Here is an 18,563-nt window from a genome sequence, read left to right as displayed (position 1 = left end):
CACAATAGCCAGAAACACAAGCAATTTACCAGCAGAAAGGTTAGCGATCGTAACAATCCAGCAAAAGATATATAATTTTTGACTAACCTTGATATACTTCATCAGATGACAGTCCTGTAACATCATATTACACAATGCATATAGGTTTTGTTCGAAAATGTGCATATTTAGCAGCACAAATCGTGGTTATACAATGTGATTATAGCAACATTTCAGGCAATCTGTCCGCGCCATCTTGAGAGGCACCTAATCTAATCAATAAATAATCATAAACTTGACAAAAAAATACAGGTTGGACAGCAAATGAAAGATACATTAGTTCTTAATGCAACCGCTGTGTTAGATTTTTAAATTAACGTTACTCGACATACAGGTGCGTTATAGCGAGACCCCACCAAAATGAATGGAGGAATAATCATTTAAAAATTTTCCACAGAACAACGAATTAACATCATAATAGTTCTCTTACTTTTTGAATGAGGCTTTCCATCAGAATCTTGGGCAAGTTGTCCTTTGTCCAAAAGAATCGTTGCTCGGTTGTAGATTGTCGCCTTCAACTTTGGAATTAGCTGTAAACATTAGCCATGTGGCGAAGACGTGCKCAACTCACTATTGCGCAGCACAAAGAAAATTTCGAAAATCGCAATATACTCACATAAACTGAAATAACTCGGTTTAAAATAACTACGTTATGATGTTTCTAACACCTATATCGAATAAAATCAGAGCCGGATATATCTAAGGGCTATAACGGGAGCTTTCTAGAACGCCATCCTGAGGTCTGCCTTGCGTCATGGCGAACGAAGGAAAGAGAGGACATCACGTTCCGAGCCTATTTATAAGGCCTCAGATCTGCCTAGCAACTCCATTCAAATTCTCACTATTTGCTGACATCCAGGGGAAGGCGTATGCAGTGCATCTCAACCAATAGAAGACAGGCAAATTAATAAACCGACCTCAGAACAGCCTGCATGATTTCAGACTTCTCACTTCCTCACAGGAAAATTGCCCCAACTCGAGTTCTGTTTAACTCACAGATATAATTCAAACGGTTTTAGAAACTAGAGAGTGTTTTCTATCCAATAGTAATAATAATATGCATATTGTACGAGCAAGAATTGAGTACGAGGCAGTTTAATTTGGGGACGATATTTTACAAAGTTGAAACAGCACCCCCTATAGTGACAACTGCCAGCTAACGGACGCCAAAAGGCAGGCAGAGAGCTACGCTGCCTTTCAAGTGTCAATATGTCCCATTCATCTTCACTGCACTCAAATAATAAATTCCCATGCATAATGGCGTGAAAAAAGCTCCCGGCTGTCCTACGTTCGTTTTACAGCTAGATAAAGTAAGCTGATCAGGATGGCTAACGTTATTGCATCTGAAACAGTTTTCAAAGTTGCCTTTTCGAGCGAAACAGCGGGTGATAAGGGATGGACGACCAACAGAAAATAACACAATCATTTCAATATGAGTGGTGTCAACGGAAAGACTGACTCTGTGGCTGCGCTGCTAACAGCCGACTCCACTGCTTCCCCTGCCTGCTTCTTCGCCAGCGACAGCGTGTAGACAAGAGCCGGTTACTGCGACTTGAACAACTTGCATATAGCACTCAACAAGCGTGAGAAATCTGTGTCTCATATCCAAAGCCAGATAGTTCTTAAAAGATTTGGCAATCAATGAACAACGGAGATGTTCAGGATGCACAAAAAAAAGAACCGAGAGATTTTCGAAAGACCTAGTTAAATAATGCGACGTCATGCTACCTCGGTAGGAGTGGGCATTTCGTGCCAACGATGAGAGCGCCAGCTCATCAAACAGGCCCAGGGGCCACTATGTGGCACTATTAAACAGTTAGCAACCCATTTAGAGACCGCCAAATTGTTCGCTTTTTACTCATAGTCTATGAATTTTCTATGTAAAATTGTTTCTTCCGTGTTCTGCAGAACAAAGTGATGGATATGGGTTTCTGCTTTACCAGTATCAGAATCACAACGAAAGCACTGGAAGGGGCAGCGACAAAACGTTGATCGTTTCTATGAGCGATTCAAGCAGAGTTGCAATGAACTGGGCCTGGCAGAATGCGAAAACTCAGAGTAAACAGTCGATCAGAGTAGAGAGGGGGCTAATCTACTGTAACATAATGGACAATATCAATGTTCAGATGAGAGCGAGTGCAACCTGCGGGATACAAACCCAGTTCCCCCACGGGTGCCACCAACGTCTTAAGCCCATTGCTGTCATCTCCATTGCACCGAAACCGACTTTTAATACCGAGGGCCAACTGGGACGAGTGTTACAGTTCAGTCACTGATGACTTTGCCCAGAAGTACAGACGGATGGACTTCGTTTACAAGTGCAAGTGTTTATTTACAGTAGTGCCATCTACTATTATTACATTGCATGTCTATTGTGTGAGGACATAATATATATCTCTCAATCGGTAGTGCTTACGACTAGGCATGTTGCGTTTGTAGCGCTGTCACACGTAGGCCTTTTCGCTGGCATTTGGGTTGCTGTCCGTGGTGCTGAAAGTCGCCTGTTTGTGCAGGGCAGTAGTTGAGAGGGGCACAACCTATTAGGGCCTGTGAACGTGTGACCAAGGGTTAAGCCGCCTACCCGATGTTGTTTGATGGATGGTTGTGGTTGTTTGATGGTTATCTTTGTGATCGTGTCATACCGATAAACACCGTAGCAAAAATCCGCTTTATGAGTGTGTGTGCATGTGTGAGTGAGTGACGGAGACCAGGGGGGCTCAATAGAAAGTGCCTACACGCCGCCAGACCTCAACGCACGTCACTGTTTTCAGCTCTTAGCTACTCCCGACCCCCACTTCACCTCACCCCTGACCTTTCAACACTAGTTACACACACAGCCTAGAGGGAGTGATCAGGATGTTTGGAACTAGCCTGCCGCTGTTTGTTAACGCACGGCAGCACAGATCTGTGTTTTCAGCAGGGGTTATGAATACATTGCAAACACCACTAAGACTCTGGGCTCTTTGTTGTTGCTTGTGGTGAATGGGGAGGGGGAAACATATCAGATCTCTGACAGTGTCAATACACAGTTCTGGGTTTCTCTGTCTTTGTGTGTGTGCACGTGCGCGTGTGTTCCTGTCGCCTTACCTCTCAGGCCTGCAGGGCATTCACAGAGGAAGCCATCGACGGTGTCAACACACACCCCGGCGCCGCACGGAGCCGAAAGACACGCGTCAAAGTCCTCCTGACACAGGACCCCTCCTATCCCCTGGGGACACGCACACAGGTATTCTCCGCTGCCCGCCGGGAAGGCCACGTTGGTGACGCACGTCCCGCCGTTCAAACACCCACACGGTTTCACAGCCACCTGAGGAGACAGATGGGCGGATAGACGGAAGGACAGACAAACAGCTGTCACATACATAGCTTTCACCATAGCCAATTAAATGTCATCATATTCAGCCTGTTATAAGAACAGAATCGCTTCATATGGTCTGCTTAATCACAGCGTCTGGCTATTTTCACTTTCCCTAGATCCTCAACTCTTCTCACTGCTAATAAAGAGATGAATACCCACTCTGACTCAACAATACACTCAGACAGAAAACAACCATCTGCTTCCAGCTCTCTTATAATCACGGAAAGAGATCCTTGTATTACTGTTTTATACCATGGGAGTTGAGGGTGATTATCAGCATCATATCAACGTCTTCTTTATTGCTGTCCGTGCCAAGCCAGACCTGGGCTCACAGGGTAAGGTGCAGACACTGTAGTTGTCTCACAGCCTTGGGGTAAACTGTTTTATCACCAACTATGGGCATGAACCTGGGAATGACAAAACCCTGGGTTGTCAACTTGTTGTCACACGCATCCCATGGTAACCAGTGTCCTCTCCAGCTCTAAGCTGACAGACATCACGTCAACAGAGGATAAGCACGTGCTGAGCTATGGTGTGGAGAGAAACACATCCGTGATGAATGCATATGTTGACTGAGGTCTGTTTTCAGGCTTTGGGGGCTAAACCGTGGCGCACCACCCAGCAAGGGAGGGGGGGAATGAGGGAGGTAGGAATAAACTGTTTACAAGACACTCCCTCCCTCAACCCCCCCCCCCCCTTCTCTCACCTCGACGGTGTAGCTGCTCTGGGCATTGCACTCGTCGGACAGCGTGAACTCGAAGCTCTGCCGAGACTTCCCCTGTGTCTCCACTGGATGGACTTTCCAGATGAGGAGGCCGGCGGGGGAGAGGCTGGCGTCGGGAGGGCCCTGCTCAAGGAGGAAGAGGAGCGCCGAGCCCTCGGGGTCCGCCGCCGTGAACTGGAACACAAAGTTCTCCCCCGCGAAGGTGCTGAGGCCCCCCTGAGGCTGGTGCAGGTTGGGGGGCTGGTTGACTGGGGGTAGGGGGAGAGGGAGAGAGAGAGAGACAGAGAGAAAGATAGATAGATAGGTACAGACAAAAGATAAAACAGTAAAAAGTATTCTCTTTTTATCCATTGTGGTTGACAGACAGTATTCATTATTGTACTCCAGCTGTTTGAGAGGGTAGTTCCGAGCACACAGGGAAATTGAGGGGGAACTGGTGTACTGTAGTCTACTACAGAGAGCGTCACAGACACTGTGAAGCCCCAAAAGGCTGTCACAACATGTTAGTATGAGGGGTGGGATGGAGGGAGGGAAGGAGAAAGGGAGAGAAATAGAGGGAGAGAGAGGGTTGGGATGGCGGGAGGGAGAGGAGAGGAAGAGGGAGGGGGTGAAGGGTGGGAGGGAGAAGGAGGCGTACAGTCTCTCTACAGGGACACAGAGACATGCGAAGACAGGCTCCTCTGTTGCAGAGTGCTGTTAGACAGGTCCTGACAGGTACAGAAACAGAGCCCCTGCAGATGGCCTGCTCTCCTTTGATCTAACACTGGGACAGAGACTGATGACACAGCTAATGGGACCAGGCATCTTCCTCAGAGCTGAGACCTAATGACATAGACAGTAACACAGGGACAGACTGCTTCAGAAACACACAGCCCCTGAGAAGAGAGAAAGGCAGGGCCTGTTCAAGGCCTACTAAGAGACTATTTTCTCATTTGTGTGTGTGTTCTTGTGTGTGTGTGTGTGTGTGTGTGTTTGTGCATGGGTGTGTTTGCAAGTATAATCCAACAATATAACCTTCAAAAGGAAATCTGTTCAAAGCCCATAAATGAAACTTCCTGACCTATAACTCAACTAAAAGAGAATCATGTCATCTGAGTCATGAAAGTCATAAAACTCCAAAGTTCTCCACTCCATCAAATGTACCCTGTGCCAATCATGATCAATCTTGTCTGACTGTCTGTTATTAATCCCTATTAGACGGTGTTAATGAAGTGAACCATGCAGCGCGAAGATATAGGAAGCATCTGTAGCCCTGGGCCGGCGGGTGTGCTGCAAGCCGGCAGGCAGACTAAATATACCTGAGGAGGGGTAGAAAGAGAGGGTGGGGGGGGGGGCGGGGGAGGAGAGATTGTCTCTCCTCTCTATACCAGTGTGACAGCCCCCCCTCCAAGTGAAAATGAATGACCGTGGCAAGAGCACCGCTATCTATCGTTTCCTTCTCTCAATTCCTCAAGACGGTCACCGACCACTTTAGTCTTTGCCGAGAATTTGAATTGCATTTCTTTGATCCTTCGCGTCCTCTCTCCTCGCCTCCTTCGCAAAACCCATTGGATGAGGAGGTCAGAGGGGAGGGACATCTGACCTTCTCATCGAATGGTTTTTGAAAAGGAGGAGAGAGGACGCAAGGAATCAAGGATATGCAATTGATATTCTCCGATTGACAACATGTTGATCCTTTTTCAAACCTTACATGCCGATCACGATTACCATAGCTGTTTGCAGTCTGTTGTATCAGTGTGTAGTTTGAGACTTTTCAAGCATATTTTGTTCCACAATATTCAGCAGTCATTTCCAATTGACGGATTTGATTTACCTTCATTTACGGACCATGTGAATTTGGATGTGTTTGGATTACAGAGGAGGCAGGGGCTGGCAGGATTGGAGTCTCCTTTAGCAAAACACATTCCATCTATATTGCATGTCCTCTCCTGACAGAGACAGAGAGGGAGAGAGAGAGAAAGGTGAGAGAGAGAGAGAAAGGTGAAAGAGAGAGAGAGAGAGAGAGAGAGAGGAAGGTGAGAGAGACGAGAGAATAGCTCGCTGATAAGGAGAGAAAAGGTGGTAAGAGGAGAGAAGAAGAAGACAGAGACAGACAGACGATAGACAGAGACAGACAGACAGACAGACAGACAGACAGACAGACAGACAGACAGACAGACAGACAGACAGACAGACAGACAGACAGACAGACAGAGACAGCACAGACAGGACAGACAGCAGACAGACAGACAGACAGACAGACAGACAGACAGACAGACAGACATTCACTGTTACTACATTTACTGAGATGATAAATAGGAATAAAAAGGTTCAAGGAAGAGTGTGTGACAGATATGAACTAGCACACATTTATGAAGCAACAATTTTTAAAATAAAGTGTCATGCAATGTGATCTTCTCATTTTTTGTTGCACTAGGACATGTCTGAGCCTCTCTCTGGAGACCCTAGAAGAAAATCACAGCAGGAAATGATAAGAAAACAAACACTAACAAATCCATCTCTTCCCAATGTAACTCAATTTGATTAAAACATAATTGGCAGGAGCAGCTACAGTAGTCCCCTGTGTGTGTGTGTGTGCGTGCGTGCGTGCGTGCGTGCGTGCGTGCGTGCGTGCGTGCGTGCGTGCGTACTGTATGGTGTGTGGGGAGGACATTCATAACATCTGTGGTTTAGAACAAACATCCTTGGACGTAGGGAGCTCTGAAAGTGATGTTGTGAGTGTCTGTTTTAGTCATCCTAGAGACAAATGGTATTCCAGAGCTTGGTTTCCACTGTACAGTCAACCCAAGAGTAAAGATGTACCACAACACTTCACGAAACATGTTGGACAACATGTTCAACAACAACTACCCTGCAGACATTACGAGACGGCCTGGTTTTCACTTCTCGTTATACGAGTGGTAAAGAGTTTTCCTAATACTGCATGGTTTTTGAGGAGATACACTGCGTCTTTTAGGGGAAATAGGAGTGTGTGTGTGTGTGTGCGTATGTGTGTGTGTGGTCGTGCATGCATGTGTGCGCGTGTGCGCGTGTTTGTGTGGTATATAGTAGTTACCTTTAACTTACAGAGTCCGGAGTGGGTTGATTCACACACCTGGCACACACCATCGTAGATTGTTATCAACTTAGGCTCACTGTACTGAGAGCCGTCATTGGTCACCTGAGACAGGAAGGAACAACACTGTAACCGACCAATACTCAACCCACTCTAGTGCTAACCAGTTCAAGACATTCGTTTCATATAGGAGGGCTTCCTTGTTTTGAGCTTGGTTTGATTGGTCAAAAGGTTTGGTGGTTTAGCTAAGTCAATCATTTAATATGATTTCAGAAGTTTGAAGCTCATATACTGTAAAAAACAACAACATTAAAACAATTTGATATAGGATTTGAAATTCATGCTATTGCACACTTGGACATTTTCACAGCATCCAATACAAATATACCTCACACTCCTAAGGGACGGGTGACTCAAACTCCCCTAAACCTTGTAGATTAATGGCAGAGCCAGGGCTAAGGTAGGTAATATTGGGCTCATCTTCTAAGCCCACTTACCCAGGCTCACATAATCCACTTCAGCAGACAGACCTGACTTTGGGCTAACCTTGGGGGTGAGGAGAGAGGCCCCACGGCTCTGTCTCCTACATTAAGATTTATGCTAATGTCTTCTAATACGGCAGTAAACAAACAGCGATCCCAAACCACTCAGGGACATGCTGGAACATGATATATAGGCTATATAGCAGGCGAGGAGAATGTCAAGAATAGGGCAAAGCGGAAGACTTCAAGTTGACTTTGAAAAAAGTGAGCCATAATCACAGTTTCTTGCAAGGAAATGAGGTGACTTTCCATGTGCTTTAGTAAAATGAACGATGCAATGAATTAACTTTATTGACATAACTATATAATACTGTACATAACTTTACCTTGACTTCCCAGCGGGCATAGGGTTTCTCATCCACCATAAAGTCCACAGCGTTGATAGTCATCATGCTGTTCAGTGAGGGGACGGAACAGTCTAAAGCCTTGGAGCTCAGGAAGGTAGCTCTGGTCCTCTGCTTCTCTCTCGGAACCCGGTCACCATTCAGGTACTAGAGGAGATAGATAGATAGATCACCATCAGAGCATGTGAATACTGTGTGTCTAATGTGTAATTACAATGTTGATCATGACTGACTCCCAGTCCTGTGGAGCAGTAGTTTGTTCGACCAACACCCTATCACAGTGTCACGTTCCTGACCTATTTTTATGTTATTTTGATTATGTTTAGTTGGTCAGGGCGTGAGTTGGGGTGGGCATTGTATGTTGTGTGTGTTTTGGTTAGTCTATGGGTGTTGTATGTGTATGGGATAGAGTATTGTTAGGTTGTCTAGTTATGTCTATGGCTGCCTAGATTGGGTCTCAATCAGAGACAGCTGTCATTCATTTGTCTCTGATTGGGAGCCATATTTAAGGTAGCCATAGGCAGTAGGCTTTTGTGGGTAGTTGTCTTGTTTAACGTTTGTTGCTTGTCTGTGCACTTGCGTTATTTAGCTTCACGATCATTTGTTGTTTTTTGTTTGTTTGTATAGTGTTTTCGTTTCATGTTCATCTTCGTTCATTTATTAAAAGAAGATGGCTTATTTTCCTCATGCTGCGTTTTGGTCCGAATCTCTTCCACACGATCGTGACACACAGCTTATTGTGAAATAGACACAAATGACTTATTCGAAATTCGTGACAGGCACACGGAAAAGTTTTTTCACACACAAAAAAAAGAGTATTGTACAATTTATCACAACGCATTTCGTGTGTACTACATGATTTTCTTTCTTCATAACGCATTGGTGTACATTACACAAGTTCCATTTTTTTGTGGCTAATGTTAGGTAGTCTAGCTAGGTGGCTAATGTTAGCTAGGCTAGGGGTTAAGGGTTAGGGGGTTTAGGGGTTAAGGTTAGTTAGCATGCTAGCTAAGTAGTTAACAGGTTAAATTTAGGAGTTAGGATAAAGGGTTAAGGTTAGGGGAAGGGTTAGCTAACATGCAAAGTAGTTGCAAAGTAGCTAATTAGCGAAAATGGCAAAGTTATCTGTGATCAGATTTGAACACACAACCTTTGGGTTGGAAGACGTTCACGTTTTATGCCAACCCATCCTCCCTGACCAACCTCCCTCCTACCATTTCTGTCTTAAGTAACCTACTGTCTTTATCTGTGATCGTAAACTGCACACCAAAAAAATATACAGTCCAATAAGCAATTTATGTCTATTTCACAATAATCTGTGATACTGGGTTGGTTAGACAGACCCATTCTCCCACCACCTTCTGCCTATTCACATAGCTGCCATTGGAGTCCTGTTGTAAACTAGCAGTTTACCAGTCTGTCTGAGGGATGATTATAAGGCCTACTGCAATGAGCCCCCCTCCTATGATAGGAAAATGGAATCTAGAGCACCATAGTTTTGCTGAACTCTTTCAATTAAAATAATACTGATTTGGAGAGATTTCAGCACCCTGTCTTCTTTTTGTGTGTTCCCCACTCTGTTTACTACAGCAACACTTTGGGGTATGTCCTAGTATGACCGTGACGATCGTCTGAGTTCTTTCTCTCACCATCAGTCGTGTGAGGTGGCAGCCCAGGTTGGGAGAGTCGATGAAGCCGAGGCCGAAGACCCGGACGCTGCGACAGTCGAACGCTCTGATGTCACACAGGCCACTGTTCTCCAGGTCTGTCAGCTCCACGGGCTGACCTGGGGGTAGAGGAGAAAGGGATGAGAGGGGAGAGGAGAAGAGAGATAGATCGTCAGAGTTGAGGAACGACGGAGTGGAATAGGTTTAAGTGAGGAAGCTCCAAATAGAAAGACTCAATATGCAAGTCTCGTGCAACTACAAGCCCACTCGCTGACAAACCAAAATGGAAGATTCACCAATCCAAGGGCCCTCATGTATACATTACGTACGATGTGACAAAAATGGCACGTTGTCCTTGACTACAACACAGTTAGTAAAATCACAGAGACGGTCGCAATAAATACATCCCCAGCCAGACACAAAGTCATAGAATTGGGAGGTCATGTTCAAGTACAGTGTCATGAAGCAGCACACTGTTTCATAATACCTGCCAGAATGAGTTTGACATTTGGAAAGAGTCACTTTGACTCTGTCTGCATAAAGTACAGTACTAGTGCGTCTGCCTCCTTTGATTCTAGTTTGATTCTACTTTCTACAGAAAACAATGTCATAAGTGATATTCAACTCTTGAAGTCGGTGGCATTTGCTTGGATAAGGTAAGATGCTATCCCCACAGCATAACAACAAACAATCAACGCAAAGAGGAGACAATTCCCCTTCAATGTCCCCTCCTTGATCTGTGCTCTGGCCCAGGGGCAGACTTGATGCTCGCCTGTGATCAGTCGAGCTATTAGCTGGATTTATTGGCGCGCCCTGCCATATTCCCCTAGGACCCTGATCCCAGATCAGCTACTATAAATCACACAACACACAGAGAGAGGTCACGGATGGATGCCCGGACCTCTACCTGGTGATAAACAGCATCCTACTATCTCCCATCTCTCAAGCAGGGTCTATGTTCCTACCAGAATAGGAGTACTGATCTAGGGTCAGTTTTGTCTTTTAGATTATAATTATATGGACCATAGGGACCTGATCCTAAATCAGCACTCCTTTGTGGATGTGGATTAGGATTACTCACTGTATCCAATATTAAAAATAACTTGAGAGTGCAGTAGTCTAATGTTGCAGACTTAACAACAACATGACCAATACGCTGATGAAATCCAATTTTAAGATAAGATGTTTTGACGCAAAATTATGCCCAATCTCTGAGCAGTTTGCAAGTGAATACTCACTGATAGCCAGACTGCAGTCGTAGAAGCTGTGGCCAGGATAGCATTGACAACCCCACTCAGTGCACTGGCCGTTCCCATTGCAGAAGTTGGGGCAGCGCAGTGCGGTGAGTACCGTCCCAATGATCCCCTCAACCCCCTCCATCCCAGCCCTGGACTCCCCCAGCTCCAGAACCCTCTGGGTCCGGTTCTCCAATAGCCTCCTCTCACACTCGTTCTCCAGGTAGTGCACCAGAGCCTCCTCCCAGGCCAGGTCATCCTACAACATCAAGTTCAGGAAGTTCAAGGTTAACTGCACTCACATTGCAGTCAATGGAAACTGAAATCCATGAGCATACTATACAATTGGCTTAACAAAAGGGACCTAGCCAAGACCTATACTAACAAGTTACAAAATCAACAACGGTAGTGTCCGAAATGACACCATATTTCCTAGCCCTGTGGGCTCTGGTCAAAAGTAGTGAACTATATAAGGAATAGAGCGTCATTTCAGACACAAACAGAAATACCTTGAGCTGCAGGTCCAGGATGCACAGGTCCACTGCCTCATCCAGCCTCCGGCCCAGCAGCCCTCTACACACTGTCCCCACCGTGGAGTTCCCCAGGGCTAGCTGGCACACCTCCAGGGCCTTGACCGAGGTAAGCCCACTCGGGGTGGGCCACACAGGCTGGGCCACTGGTCGCTCTGCAGACAGGTGGTGGTCCTCAGGGAAGAAATAGGCTAAGCTCTCCAGGTCCGCTTGGCTCAGGGACTGAGAGGTGAAGATGGGCTGGAACTCGTACAGCGCCTAATAATGACAATAGTAATAATAGCAATAATGACAATAATAACAATAAAGGGCCATTCAAATAAACTCAAGGACACTATACAACAAGAAAAACAGAAATAGAAGAAAAGATTCAAAGAATGAGCACCTGTCTCTTTGTCTTGGGCCTGTTGTCGTCTACGGGAACCAGGAAGTCTCTTCTGAGCTCCCTGTCAATCTCTCTCTCACTCTTATCACCGTGGTCCCCAAAACCACCGTAGTCCACCATCTGGGAACTCGGCTGTTTGTGTATCTCCATAGGCAGAGCTGGCCCGTTCAGGATGGACACTCCCTGGTGGTCACTTTGTTCTGGCTCAGAGCTCCTAATGTACTCAGAGGTAGTGTCCACCCAGGGGAAGACAGAGGTGTAATCCACGTTGTCGTGAGACTGGCACTGGGCCTGGTGCTGGGGCGACGAGGGGTTAAAGTTATAGTGGCGATCGCCGGTGTGGCCCGTGGTGAAATGCAGAGACATGCTGTAGCCCTCCTGACACCGACAGAAAGGCCGTAGTTCCTCCACCTCCATTACAGGGGGCATGGTGTCAAATAAGCTCTCCCCCGCGGCTAGCCTGACACAAAGAAGAAACAGAGGGATACGGATCAGACAACGAGCTATCTCATCAGACTCTGAATTAGAGTAAGCCTTGGGGATAACACAGGATTTGAACAAGGCTTTCTTTTCTCATGCCAGCTAAAATAGAAAAGGTAACCCAAGGTTGTTACGGAACAACAAAACAAACTAAATGACCAAAAGGAAAGGGGTGGGGGGGAATGTACACTGAACAGTTACAAGCTCAGGGGACCCCTCTCAGATCTATATAGAATCATTAATAGTTACCTCCATTCCTCCACAAAGCGTTCTTGTTCAGTGCTCCCATAGGTGGTGCCATCAGGTCCATGGAAGTCGTTGTGACCGTTCCGGTCGAACGTCCCACAGAGTCCCGTGGTACTGCTGTAGTCCACACTGGGAGCTCTGATTGACAGGCTCATCCCCCAATCACTGATGTCCGCCCTCACAAAGGCCCCAGACGGAAAGATCAACTACAAAAAGGCATAAGAAGGGATAAAAAACGTCTGCTAAATGGCATATATTATTGTATATTATAAAAGTAAGAGTTAACCTTTATTACACCCGGACGCCAATTCTAACAGATCTTAATGCAAACTGCATATTATAGAACGTTTTTTTGTGTGGATCAGTGTAGTACATAGCGGGACTCATCCAAACGACAACATCAAACTCCAAATCTTTCTATCTGGAGTCCTAGTGTTGGACATTACATTACATCAATCGTACAGTGTTGCAGATTGCCCCGAGCAGAAATGTGTTTTTCCATGACTTGTAAAAGTCGTTTCATTCAATATTGGGCTCAGTGGGCTCACAAACTCACACATCCCCAAACCTGTCTAGACAGTGAGGGAGGAAACAGCCCATAAAAGTGGCGTTAATGACTTTAGTAAATAGCTGACGCATACACAAAAATGCTTGTAGAGGTGCTGACTACCTGAGAAAAAACTGTACAAAAAGAAAGAAAGTCGCACAAGTGATATATGCTCCCAACAATTGAATGGATAAACCTATTTGGTAAAAGTAGTCACTTTAAATGAACCAATACCTACTGTAATTTTCTTTCCCTGGTGAGATTCATGGATCTTGATCCGATACTGACTGGAGCCGCTGGTCCCTCTGGACCCACTGTTATATCCTCCCAGGTTCTTCAGAGAGAGCTGGGGCCTGGTCTCCTGAAGCTGACCGTTACACATGTCCAGCATGACCACCTTAAGGACCACAAAATAAAATAAGTAATTGACTGTATTGTGTTATCCTTATAGTTTTCTACTGTATTTACAAGCTGTATATATATATGTATACAGTGGGGAGAACAAGTATTAAATACACTGCCGATTTTGCAGGTTTTCCTACTTACAAAGCATGTAGAGGTCTGTCATTTTTTATCATAGGTACACTTCAACTGTGAGAGACCACAGTTGGTCCAGAAAATCCAGAAAATCACATTGTATGATTTTTAAGTAATTAATTTGCATTTTATTGCATGACATAAGTATTTGATCACCTACCAACCAGTAAGAATTCCGGCTCTCACAGACCTGTTAGTTTTTCTTTAAGAAGCCCTCCTGTTCTCCACTCATTACCTGTATTAACTGCCCCTGTTTGAACTCGTTACCTGTATAAAAGACACCTCCACAATGGCCAAGACCAGAGAGCTGTGTAAGGACATCAGGGCTAAAATTGTAGACCTGCACAAGGCTGGGATGGGCTACAGGACAATAGGCAAGCAGCTTGGTGAGAAGGCAACAACTGTTGGCGCAATTATTAGAAAATGGAAGAAGTTCAAGATGACGGTCAATCACCCTCGGTCTGGGGCTCCATGCAAGATCTCACCTCGTGGGGCATCAATGATCACGAGGAAGGTGAGGGATCAGCCCAGAACTACACGGCAGGACCTGGTCAATGACCTGAAGAGAGCTGGGACTACAGTCTCAAAGAAAACCATTAGTAACACACTACGCCGTCATGGATTAAAATCCTGCAGCGCACGCAAGGTACCCCTGCTCAAGCCAGCGCATGTCCAGGCCCGTCTGAAGTTTGCCAATGACCATCTGGATGATCCAGAGGAGGAATGGGAGAAGGTCATGTGGTCTGATGAGACAAAAATCGAGCTTTTTGTTCTAAACTCCACTCGCCGTGTTTGGAGGAAGAAGAAGGATGAGTACAACCCCAAGAACACCATCCCAACCGTGAAGCATGMAGGTGGAAACATCATTCTTTGGGGATGCTTTTCTGCAAAGGGGACAGGACAACTGCACCGTATTGAGGGGAGGATGGATGGGGCCATGTATCGCGAGATCTTGGCCAACAACCTCCTTTCCTCAGTAAGAGCATTGAAGATGGGTCGTGGCGGGGTCTTCCAGCATGACAACGACCCGAAACACACAGCCAGGGCAACTAAGGAGTGGCTCTGTAAGAAGCATCTCAAGGTCCTGGAGTGGCCTAGCCAGTCTCCAGACCTGAACCCAATAGAAAACCTTTGGAGGGAGCTGAAAGTCCATATTGCCCAGCGACAGCCACGAAACCTGAAGGATCTGGAGAAGGTCTGTATGGAGGAGTGGGCCACTCCTGCTGCAGTGTGTGCAAACCTGGTCAAGAACTACAGGAAACGTATGATCTCTGTAATTGCAAACAAAGGTTTCTGTACCAAATATTAAGTTCTGCTTTTCTGATGTATCAAATACTTATGTCATGCAATAAAATGCAAATTAATTACTTAAAAATCATACAATGTGATTTTCTGGATTTTTGTTTTAGATTCCGTCTCTCACAGTTGAAGTGTACCTATGATAAAAATTACAGACCTCTACATGCTTTGTAAGTAGGAAAACCTGCAAAATCGGCAGTGTGTCAAATACTTGTTCTCCCCACTGTATATGCATTTCTTTAACCATAAAAGCGGCAACATATTTTTTGCTTAAAAGTGCCAATTGTGGTCATTTCTTTTACGCCAACTTGGCGTCTGTCAGAAAGTACCACTTTTTGTTTTTATTAACCTTTGAAACACAAGTAAATAGTTTAAATTCCCCAAAATAAGCATATATAAAAAAAAGTCATACATTTACAGTCAAAATGTGATATTTCAAAATATACGTTTTGAATGTTTTTCATGTTTTAAGAGATACTTTGATACATTTTATCCATAGCCACTTGTTATGCACATTTGTCTGTTATTCATTCAAAGTGTTTCTGTGGTACTCAGAGGCTGACAAATTGGCGATTGAGCCACCAAAATGGATGATATAGGCGATATGGGCGCCGGTGCCCATAAGACTTTTAGCTCTAACTCTGGAATGCTATGGGCTATCAACTCAGTTCAATTTGCATATCAAAGATGAGACTCTCAAATTGGTATCGAGATATTGAATGAAAGCTCATTTATTTTTTATTTATACTGGCTGCCACGCCCTCCCAGGGTCCATAGCTGGGATGGCTCCATAGCAAATCAAATCAAAAATGTACTATTAGTCACATGCGCCGAATACAACAGTGAAATGCTTACTTACGAGCCCCTAACGAACAGCGCAGTTTCAAAAAATACAGATAAGAATAAGAGATAAAAGTAAGACGTAATTAAAGAGCAGCAGTAAAAAATTACAATATATACAGGGGGCTGCCGGTACAGAGTCAATGTGCGGGGGCACCGGTTAGTTGAGGTAGTATGTACATGTACAGTAGGTAGAGTTAATTAAAGTGACTATGCATAGATGACAACAGAGATTGGCAGTGGTGTGGAGAGGGGAGGCGGGAGGGGCAATGCAAATATTCTGGGTAGCCATTTGACTAGATGTTCAGGATTCTTATGGCTTGGGGGTAGAAGCTGTTAAGAAGCCTTTTGGACCTATACATGGCGCTCCGGTACTGCTCGCCGTGTGGTAGCAGAGAGAACAGTCTATGACTAGGGTGGCCGGAGTCTTTGACAATTTTTAGGGCCTTCCTCTGACACCACCTAGTATAGAGGTCCTGGATGGCAGGAAGCTTGGCCCCAGTGATGCACTGGGCCGTTTGCTCTACCCTCTGTAGTGCCTTGCGGTCGGAGGCTGAGCAGTTGCCATACCAGGCAGTGATGCAACCAGTCAGGATGCTCTCGATGGTGCAGCTGTAGAACCTTTTGAGGATCTGAGGACCCATGCCAAATCTTTTCAGTCTCCTGAGGGGGAATAGGTTTTGTCGTGCCCTCTTCACGACTGTCTTGGTGTGCTTAGACCATCTTAGTTTGTTGTTGATGTGGACACCAAGGAACTTGAAGCTCTCAACCTGCTCCACTGCAGCCCCGCCGATGAGAATGAGAATATCTATATCTTTTCAGGGTACATACATCTACCTCTGTACCAAATTTTGTGCTTTTGTCACAAAGTTTACTATTGAGACATTTACAGCTTAGCCACGCACCACTAGTATACAAAAGAGTGATTACGTTTCATTCCTCCATTTGACCTCTGTTAGCACTTTTAGGGTTAATTTTCAAATTAATTTAATTAATCTATGAATCATTCAATCAATAAGTGATTTCCTCAAAGCATCTTGCCTGATCAATGAGTGAATTGACGTGTGAAACTGTAGTGCTTTGTGTTTTATTTTGTAAATGTGTCTTTTTTATTAAACTTTTTGTGCTGCTGTTTTGGCCAGGTCTCTCTTGTAAAATAGATGTTTAATCTCAATGAGACAAACTTGGTAAAATAAAGGTAAAATAAAAATAACAATTTAATCAATCAACCTCGTTTCCCTCCCTGGCCGCCACTCCACAGTTACAGGACACAGCGTAATGGCGGCTGCCACAGTCCCACTGACGAGCCTGGACCTCGAACGCTCGGTGGAGGCTCTTGTAGAGGATGAAGGTACCCGTCTGCTGGTTCTCATAGCGTCTGATGGGGAGAAACATGTCTTAAAACAGTGATGATAAATTGGACTGATATCATAGCTGTGATGTTCTTACTTAAAATACCAAAACAACATTTATGTATTGTGCATCTTGCTTGTGAAAATGTTTGTGACAATTTGTTAGAATTGAACATGCGCATCAAATAAGTTCAATTAAAGTTATTTTACTGGCAAGTTCAAATAAATGGTGAGACCAGACCTAGTTTCAAATAATTAGCGTATAAAAAACACTTTTCAATCTAATCAAGCAAAAAGGGTATTTCGATTCTGCAATCTAGAGATTGCATAAGTACGATGAAGGTGAAGCAATTATTTAAAAAATAATTAGAATTTAAAATGTTCTATCTATTTAGAAGGTTATGGACTGGTCCCCTTCAGACCTGTTCGGTCTGAAAAACATTTTTAACATATTTATCTCTGATTAGTGGGTGTTTTTTGCAATGTTTTCAAGTACCAGCTTTGACCAAACTCTCATGTAGTGACCTGTGAGAGGATAGTAAATAATAATAATTACAGTAAAGAACTTAATCAGTTAGCAGGAGGTGGAGTGGTGATTTAAATAGCTCTTCTTGATCATTAAAATCGGCCAAAACAAGTGATGTGGGGGAAAATGCATAGTAAATGAGAATAATTTTTGAAACACACTGTATTTCAATGTACAAGAAGGTCTATTGTGGGGGAAAAGAATGGGGATGTGAAATCGGAAGTCGGTACTCGTCTCCAAGTCTATATGTAACACCCTAATATATAATAATAATATATGCCATTTAGCAGATGCTTTCATTCTGAGCAACAGAGGACACAGCATGCTAACCACCATGCCCCAGTTACCTACCTGCCATCCAATGTGATGATGTGTGGATCAGTCAGAGAGTAGCAGCTTGCAGTGGGGACATCTTGTACTGTGACCTGTAGGGGTATGAGGAACAAAGCTTAGCGTGACCCACTCTGGTCCTGCTGATTAAAGTGTCGGCAACAGCACAGGGCTTTCAAGTGTGTGTGGTGTGTGTGTGTGTGTGTGTGTGTGTGTTGTGTGTGTGGTGTTGTGTGTGTGGTGTGGTGTGTGTGTGTGGTGTGTGTGTGTGTGTGTGGTGTGTGTGTGTGTGTGTGTGTGGTGTGTGTGTGGTGTGTGTGGTGTGTGTGGGTGTGTCTGAAAAACAGGCCGAAATGCTTTCATATCTCACTGGCTTAAACGCAAAAGCAACAGATGTGGCTAGCCTGTCTGCATGACTGGGTGATGACACAACAAAGGGGAAGTCGGGAGGTTTAGGAGGACACAACGGTTTTGCTACATGAGTAATGTTCAGACTTAGTTTAAAGGAAAGAGTGGAAGCCCACGTA

General features: G+C 44.8%; 1 protein-coding gene across 3 annotated transcripts in view; it reads right to left on the bottom strand.

The window, feature by feature from the left end:
* Positions 1-18,563, bottom strand: part of LOC111953346 (von Willebrand factor D and EGF domain-containing protein) — a 52,920-nt gene that overhangs the window by 22,745 nt on the left and 11,612 nt on the right. For all 3 annotated transcript variants that reach the window (XM_070435477.1, XM_070435479.1, XM_070435478.1), the window contains exons 9-21: positions 18,058-18,131; positions 17,059-17,206; positions 13,391-13,549; positions 12,609-12,811; positions 11,880-12,339; positions 11,474-11,752; positions 10,968-11,223; positions 9,712-9,848; positions 8,045-8,209; positions 7,177-7,281; positions 5,935-6,049; positions 4,104-4,369; positions 3,127-3,346 (exon numbers count right to left, since the gene is read on the bottom strand). In XM_070435477.1, coding sequence (XP_070291578.1) covers positions 3,127-3,346; positions 4,104-4,369; positions 5,935-6,049; positions 7,177-7,281; positions 8,045-8,209; positions 9,712-9,848; positions 10,968-11,223; positions 11,474-11,752; positions 11,880-12,339; positions 12,609-12,811; positions 13,391-13,549; positions 17,059-17,206; positions 18,058-18,131 — 2,587 coding nt within the window. The remainder of the gene's footprint in view (positions 1-3,126; positions 3,347-4,103; positions 4,370-5,934; positions 6,050-7,176; positions 7,282-8,044; positions 8,210-9,711; positions 9,849-10,967; positions 11,224-11,473; positions 11,753-11,879; positions 12,340-12,608; positions 12,812-13,390; positions 13,550-17,058; positions 17,207-18,057; positions 18,132-18,563) is intronic.

This window comes from Salvelinus sp. IW2-2015, linkage group LG27 (genome assembly GCF_002910315.2).
Source record: "Salvelinus sp. IW2-2015 linkage group LG27, ASM291031v2, whole genome shotgun sequence".
Classification (NCBI taxonomy): Eukaryota; Metazoa; Chordata; class Actinopteri; order Salmoniformes; family Salmonidae; genus Salvelinus; species Salvelinus sp. IW2-2015.
This window is presented reverse-complemented; position numbering and strand designations above follow the sequence as displayed.